The sequence below is a fragment of the Emydura macquarii genome, unplaced genomic scaffold (assembly GCF_026122565.2).
Source record: "Emydura macquarii macquarii isolate MOO-44397 ecotype Brisbane River unplaced genomic scaffold, CSIRO-AGI_Emac_v2 contig_2636, whole genome shotgun sequence".
NCBI classification, from domain to species: domain Eukaryota; kingdom Metazoa; phylum Chordata; order Testudines; family Chelidae; genus Emydura; species Emydura macquarii.
In genome coordinates, this window is record NW_027132773.1 from 3,705,563 (window position 1) to 3,713,805 (window position 8,243).

At 40.3% G+C, this 8,243-nt stretch overlaps 1 protein-coding gene across 1 annotated transcript; it reads left to right on the plus strand.

Annotated features, from left to right (window-relative positions):
- Window positions 1–221: 221 nt before the first annotated feature.
- On the plus strand, window positions 222–7,986 carry IL26 (interleukin 26). The gene is made up of 5 exons (XM_067563942.1): window positions 222–392; window positions 817–873; window positions 1,876–2,007; window positions 7,446–7,511; window positions 7,596–7,986. Exons 1-5 carry the CDS (start codon window positions 222–224, stop codon window positions 7,680–7,682), a joined length of 513 nt encoding a protein of 170 aa, XP_067420043.1. The 3' UTR covers window positions 7,683–7,986.
- Window positions 7,987–8,243: the final 257 nt, after the last annotated feature.

Genomic DNA, 8,243 nt, shown 5'->3' on the forward strand with positions numbered 1-8,243 from the left:
GATAGTGTGGTCAAACTAGTTGAAAGTGGAGCAAGATGTACAAAAATAGAGCAACAAAAGTGATTTACCAACACATCAGCAATAAATTATCTATATGAACATCTCAGCATAGAAGCAGCTTTGAGGGTTAACAGAATTAGCTTAACCTTTGTCATCTAACCAGTCTTGCTATATCCCACAGGCTGCTGTGACTATAACACAGGCAGGAAGGAGTGGGGATAATGAGACTGTATTCTCTTTTCAGGGCTGGCTTTTGTTTAGTTCTACTGGGTCTTTTCATTGTTGGAGGCAAAAAGTCATCCTCAGGCAAGAACAGCTGTCGAAAAGGAATGATCTCCAAAATGACAGAGAACCTATATGTCAAGGCAACTACTTTCGTAGCATCTATTCCAGTAAGTTAATACTATTGGTTGGAAAGATTATATATTAATTTTTACTTATTTACAGATTTTTTTATGGCATCAGAGTATCTGAGCACCCAGCAATTTTAATAAAATAATCCTCACTACACTGCTGTGAGTAGGGCAGTATTATTATTGCAGTTTTAAAGCTGGGTAAAATGAAGGGTCGCAGCCAGGTTAAGTGACTTTTCCCAAGAGTAAGAGCTTCCAAGTTCTTGTCCTATGCATTATTATTATTATTAGTTATTTGCATTACCATCGTACCTAGGAGTGCCAGTCATGGACCAGGACACCATTGTGCTAGATGCTATACAAACACAGAAAAAAAGATAGTCCATCTTTTCTCCTTTTCATCTGGAGGAGAAGGTTAGCCGCATATTAATCTAAATTAATATTAATTCATTATGCTTTATAGAGAGATCTCATCAAGAACAGAAGATTGTTAAAAAAGACAACAAAAACGTTGTTTATGGTAAGATTTGGATTATTTGTTTGTATTTCATTCTGATCACAAGGAATGTAGAATTTGGTGAGTTGTTTAATTTTGAGGGACAAGATTAGGCTGAAACCCATATATTTAAAAACTCCCTACAGATGGTATGAATTACACCTTGGGCTGTTAACACTGAAAAAGATTCTCTTACAGGTCATGCAGCAGTGGGGTATAGGAGGTGGGAATGGGAAAGGGCAGGGCTGAGTAGCTGTAGTGCTGGGGGTGGCAGTTGGAGGCACTGCGTCCCAGTATAAGGTAGCGGCTGGCATAGTGTCTGGCAGGACAACTGGGAAGACCAGTAGTGGTGCTTTGAGGAGAGCATGCTCACAGAGGCACTTGCTACAGCAGTGAAAGCAGTAGAGCAGGTGCTCTTCCCCAGTTGTGCTTTCCAGGAGTTAGCTAGTTCACCTGAGGGTCAAGACCATAGTCAGACCCCCAACCTGCCCTTCTGTGCCCTGTGAGGGGTGTGTATTATGGCAAGGGGGCTAGCAGACCCACCCAACACTCAGGAAACCCAATCAGCTGTGCTGCACTTCCCCCTCTGATAGTGCACTGGAAGTGGAGAAATGGATCCCTGGTGCTCCAGCCCTGCAGTGAATCCACATCAGGACACCTATAATTTGGCCCAAATAATGTAATTTAGTATTCACTATATTTGTTACATGTTTATGTTTTGCATTTGAGGGCAGAAAGTAATAGATTCCATTGATTTTACTTTTTTTAATGATCAGTCTCTGGTGTGTTTCACTGTGGAGTTGTATTGCTTTGGTCTGGGTTGCAAACACCCCAGGGGAATGTTTAGTCATTCAAAATAAAAATAAAAGCAAATGGGTGTCCATTGGGATGTTAAAGGAATTGACGAACACATTCCCATCGCCTGCACATCTTATAAACGCTGAATTTTATGAAACATAAATTTTAGGCCAAATTTGACTTGACAGTTTCACCTTTAAATTCATTTCTTCCTTAATTGTTTTTCAGAAAAATTGCAGCGTTCGAGATCAGCTTCTCTCATTCTACGTGAAACATGTTTTTGGAGGCCTTAGTACTGGCAGTGACAAGGTGTACATGACTATTGCCTTTCAGACCCTGCAGGAGAACCTGAGCAAGTGTGTGAGTACCCTCCTTGAAGCTAAGTGAGCCTGGCTATCCAGGGCACTAGAAAAGGGCTAGATCAGACTTTTAGCGCGCAACTCCTTGGAAAGGGTGATTCAGAGTCACAGCTCCCCGGGTGAGCACCAGGAGCTCTCTGAGAAGCACAGAAGCTTTCGCGGGGCTTCCCAGTTGTGCAAGGGAAAATGTTACCTCACTTATTTTGCATACTGCCAGAGCTTGCTCTGCTTTCTGTGCGTGCATGTGAACATGTACCATAGAGCCTACTCCCAAGCCACTCTCCACCTATTGCTGCCAGCGGGCACTGACTCTGTGGGTGCTCTCGGGCTCAAGTACCCACTGAAAAAAAATAGGGGGTGCACAGCATCCACGAGCCACAGCATGGGCAGCAGGTATAAGAAGTTTGGGGAGTCTTTGCTTCCCCAAACAGGGCAAGAAATGCTTGAGGTGATGCACCTCCCTTTGGAGGCGCTCTGGCCTGCTGCCTTTGGAACACCACTGCCAGAAGCTCCCGAGAAGCGGAAGGTCACTGGTGCCCGGACCATGGCCCCACCTTCGCTCCACCCCCACTCTGCCCTGAGGCCCTGATCCCACTCGGCCTCTTCCCCTCCCTGAGGCCCTGCCCTTGCTCTGCCCCTTCCCCGAGGCCCCCTTGACAGCTCACTCCTCTCTGCCTCCCCCCCCCCAGCTCACCGTTAAGGCAGGAGGGGGCAGAAAGAGGCAAGCAGTGGGTGCCTTGCGGGAGGGGCCAGAGAGGGGCATCCACCGACAAAAACGAAAGTCAGCACCTATCCTGGAGATTAGCTGGAGGTTGTCTTGTGCCAACACAGAAAGCACCATATGTGAAAGAAGACTGAAGACAGGCTTTTTTTCCCTCACAGAAGACTCCTAACTCCACTGTCCTCCATTATAACTAGAGACGCTTACACAGCATAATACCTGCTATGTGTTCCTACTTCAACAAAGTACCTGTGTGTGTCTAATTCTTACCCACACTACTTTACTCCAGCAAAAAAATATTTCATTTTGAAACAGCTGCTGATGTTTCATGAAAAATGAGACAAGAATCCTGAAGTATTTTGAAACAATTTTCACTTTATCGTGAAACTTCTGTTATTTACTTTCATGGGTTTTATATGTATGAAAACAGGATGCTTGGTCCTTAGAAATTCATACTATCCATCTGCTTTTCTCACCTGAAGTCACAGTCCCTCGTCATGTCATAATCTCTTCCAGGATTGCCAGTTGTGGTGTAACACATAGTGGATTCTGATTAAAAGTCAGAAATGACTAGCCATTTTTTACAGCTGTCTATAACCATTTAAGGAATGCAAGAGAGAAGAAATGTATGACACAAGTTATAGAAGCAAAATGAATCTAATAATATCTGTGAATAAATATATAAGAAGTAGATATTAGTTCCAAACAAATATTTGCAGTACAAAATAATCAGGTGTAGAGAACTCCTTGCAGCACTACAGCTCAATTAAAATACATTCTAAATGTTTGTACCCTGTGAAAACATTAGAATATCAATGGGGAAAACCCCACCAGTACTCAGTCTCTATAGGTAAGGACATCCTAGGTTATATTATAGCAACGTGTGTGTGTGTGTGTGTGTGTGTGTGTGTGTGTGTGTGTGTGTGTGTGTGTGTGTGTACACACACACACACACACACATATATATATGCACTACATATGTGCATGCACATGTAGTGTGCCATAACTGGATGTGTCTTTGACATGTGCAGTTTGCCATATTGCATATAAAATTTAAAGAAATTCCACTAGTTTTTTTTTTTTGAAAAGCAATTATGCCATTACAGGCACCAACACATTCCAAGAAACTCAAACTACCAGCAATGATTGAATTATGAATATCAGTTACTACTAAATAATTGCCCTCTTTGCAACCTGTAGCTCACTCTAACCTAACCTTGGATCCTGTACTGTATAACTATATAACTAAGACAAGATAAACTGGGTTTCTGAATGTTCTTGTGTTGTATTGCGCATTTAAAACCAGTGCTTATAAGATAAAAATCTAAGTATTTTAGAGTTTAGATTTCTGGATATTGACAGGAGCTGAACTGAAAAAATATCAATGAGGAAAAAGTCTCCCTCTCCCTTACTAGAAAAAAACGGGTATTTGAGGAAAGATTTAGCTTTAGCTTTCAGGATTTACTATAGGGCAAGATTTCTCATTTTTGTCATTTCTATAGTACTTTTAAAAGTAAACACTACACTGATTTTAAATCTGTGATACAAAACTATACATAAGAATAACAGAAAATGTGGACAAAGTACAAAACCAATTAATACTTTACACAAAGTCCTGGATTGCTATACCACTTCACTGTCAAGTAGCTTAGCAATCTCATATTTCTCTTATCTGCACATCTATTTTCTCCTTTAGATAACATACATTCCTCCCATGTTACTTAAACTCTTCCTTTTTATGATTTATCTTATGTACAAGATGCTCATAAGAAGGAATTTCTTCCCTGGCAACATACCAATCTCTGAGGAGTGGCATGCAACGGTGATACCATCTACTGAGTATCAAGTCCTTTGGACAACCAAGGGCAATAGTAATCCATTACCAAACAAACACCTTGTATAGTCCCATGTACTCCAGAAAAGTCATATAACTAAGCTAGTTCTGACTCAGCTAGTAACATATGATTCCATATTATATATAAAAACTTCAATTTTTGACCAAATATTTCTGATATAAAGGCATTGCCAAATAATATGCGCTATATTACCATTTTGATTCTTACACCATCATCTTAACTCACTTAGATGCTTGTGAGAAATTTGCCTATAGCCAATTGTCCAATTTTTTCACAAGCATCTAAGTGATTTAAGAGACAAAATCCCACTTTCAAAAGTGACTTAGGTACTGAGGCCCCTAATTTCCAATGGTTTCAATGAGACTTGTTCTCCAGAGCCTCAATCTCTTTGAAAATGGATTTAGGTTACTACGTCACTTAGAGCTTTTGAAAATTTTACACTAGATTTGAACAGTGCGCCGAAGTCCAACAAATTCATTCCATGATCTGAATTGTTGCGATTTCATTTTAGATTCACTCGCAGATCTTACTCTGGGGCCAAAATATTTGACCAGTCTCTCCACCTAAACATACAGAGAGCTCGCTTCCCCTTCAGTGGAAAGAATAGATATGTATAATAAGTATGAACACTTTGGGCAAAATTATTCTGTAGGAATTCTTTTGGGGGAAGTTCTATGGCCTATATTATACAGAAGGTCACAGTAGAACATCACTATGGCCCCTTCTGGCTGTGGAATCTATGAATCTATGAAAAGACATTGAAAAACTGAATTCAGTTTTGTGTCTTTGGCTGCCTTACCTCTGTGGCACATTGTATCACTGTTTAAAAGTATAAAGAATCATGACTAATTTGCCTAAAAATAGCCTAAAAAGAAATGTTTAAATATTTTTTATAGAAAAGTTATAGCATTAGCCATTAAACTTGCCTTTGTTTACATTTTCACTTTCCAAGGTACCTCTGATAAAGGTTAAAGGCAATCTGGACCTCTGTAGTTTTTTTGCTTGGTTTCTTAAAATGAAATATCAGCTTATGTCTATATTTGCCACCAAATTCGGTGGCAGTCGACAGGAGATATGCAAGCTATGTAGAGTAGCTTGTGTATTTTCCATTGACTTCCTAACTCCTACTTACCGTGGTGTCTTCAGTTCACTGCGCTGACAGGAAATGCGCTCCCATTGATGCAGCGTTACTCCACCTGGCGGAGGAGAATTAATAGCGTCGATTTCCGGGTCAATTGAGCGGGTCTCCACTTCTGCTCAATCGATCCGGATAAATATAGGCATAGTCTGATCTTGACTTCCTCATTTTCAGGAGACCTCCTAGAAGTCTGATCTTGACATAGTCTGATCTTGGCTTCCTAGTTTGCAGGGGAACGCCTAGAAGCATTGAGAATTAGTGGAACTATGATATCAGAAAAGATTTTCACCTGAAGAGCTGAGAGTAGTGGGAATGTCTAGTCAGTGTCCCAATTTTTAAAATAATTTTTGCATCACTTGGAGAAGTTTTTTTTAAATGAACATTGACAGTAAAAGACACTGTCAGTGACTTTATGCTCCTGACTTTGGCTGCTTCGTGATTTGTGTGTGTGGGACATTATTTTTTCGTGTGACTCTCCCCTAAGTTTGTCATCTAGTCTGCTACACACATTCCAAACCTGGAATCCCTACTTTGCCATCAACTTAATCCATCCACATTCTTATTATTTGTATTGTGGTTGCACTTAGGGGTGCCGGTCAGGTTTGGAATGCCACTGTGCCACATGATGTACAGACACAGCATAAAGAACATTCACTGAGCTCAAATGCTCACAAGAATCAAAGCCAATTCAACAGGGATAGCCCAGTGATCTAAGCATTTCACAGGGTCCCTGCAACCATAGATTCAGACCTCAGCTGCTCAGCCCTTCATCCTTCTAAATAAAGGTTCTGATTCTGCCATCCTTATGTTAAGCAGTACTTTACTCATGGAGCAGTCCAACTCACCTTTTAATTCAAGCAGAGTTTTGACTGTTTTTCCTGAGGAGTCAAAGGTAACAGGACTTGAACGTTTTGCTGCCAGCACTCTAGGGCCCCATCTGCTGGTGACTGCTTGTGAAGGTCACTGCAGGAGTCACCATAGGCTGCTGAAGGGAAGAAAAGAGCATTCACAATGATAAAATCAATGTACTGGAGCAGTATCTTACTGAATTCCAATCGTTAGACTAAATAAACCCTTTCCCTCCACACCCAAGTTTCATTTTGATCCTACAGTGATTACATAAAGCTATATTTCAGATATCAATATGTGGCTGGTTGGATACCACAAATAGAAACTTACATCTATGGCTTCCATGCAGGATTTAGCTGGAGGAGAAAATAGTTGTCAGGCCTTATTCCGGCAAAACTCCCAATGACATCAATAGGAATTGAAGGTTTGCAGTTAAAGATTGCAGGATCGGGCCCTTAATTAGTACTAAAAAAGGGAGAATCATCAGTCGTGAAAAGCACCAGATGGAAACATAAATTAACGTTGTAAATAGCTCTAAACCAATTTTATGTAACCATGCAAGGGAACAGAATTGTGCTCATTACTTTGCAGAGGTCTTTTAAAACAAGAGGTTGCCTAATAAGAGTGGTCCCTTGTACAGGTTTCACTGTTTTATGTTTTAAAGCATTCCCCGGTGTGATTGCATATCTTCCAAAAGCTTACACAAACCAATCCATTTACAAGAGCAAGTATGGCCTAAACGCTGCTCCCTTTACACATCTGTACCAGGAGCCCTGAAGAGGCCATATAATGGGCTCTGTTCTTCCTTATTACCATTTGTTAAAACAGAATCCACATTACAAGAAGTTTTTCTGATTTTCTTCTTGTCCCTTCAGCTACCATGTGCTCCATCCACTAAAGTCACTACCGCTGTCAAAAAAATAAAGAAAACGTTTGATAAGGTAAAGCCCTGACAGTGATTTCAAAGTTGCATTGTTTGAAAACATGTCTGAATTCTGCTTTTAACATCTGTCTTGTATTGACAGCTTGGAGAAAAGGGCATCTTCAAAGCCATCAGTGAACTTGATATTCTGCTTCCTTGGATTCAGACTTACATAGAAACCGTTATATAAAAGTCAAGAAAAATGCCACCATATTGAGGGAAAGTGCATGCTAATCAAGAAGTACCTGCAATCATCAAGAAAGAAGATTATGGAATCCGCCTGGCAGTCCTTGTATCACACTGAAAAAGCGCCTTTGTTCCATAATGTCATAAAGGCTGGGATTTTTAAGAGCACTCATAGCTGGCCTAATTGTTTCCACGGAAATCAATGGTAAAACGCCCATTCACTTCAGCAAGAGCAAATTCAGGCCTATATGGAATACTTTTGAAAATTCCACCCAAAGACCATACTGATTCCAAATTCCACCCAAAGACCAGTAGAAGTACCAGCAAATTAGTTCAGTAGCACTGGCAGCTGATATAGTCCTCGCTAGTACTTCACTCATTGCTTTGTACTTTGGAATAAAGTATTTTATCTAGTGATTTTTAGTTTGAATACAAGTGGTTCTAATTACCTCACTGGTATTTATTTTTAATGATTACTTTTGTGCTTTGTTACAGATGTCGAAACAAATGTGTGTGATGTTATACATGTAAATGAGACATGTTAAGTATTTGTCATTATTGTTAA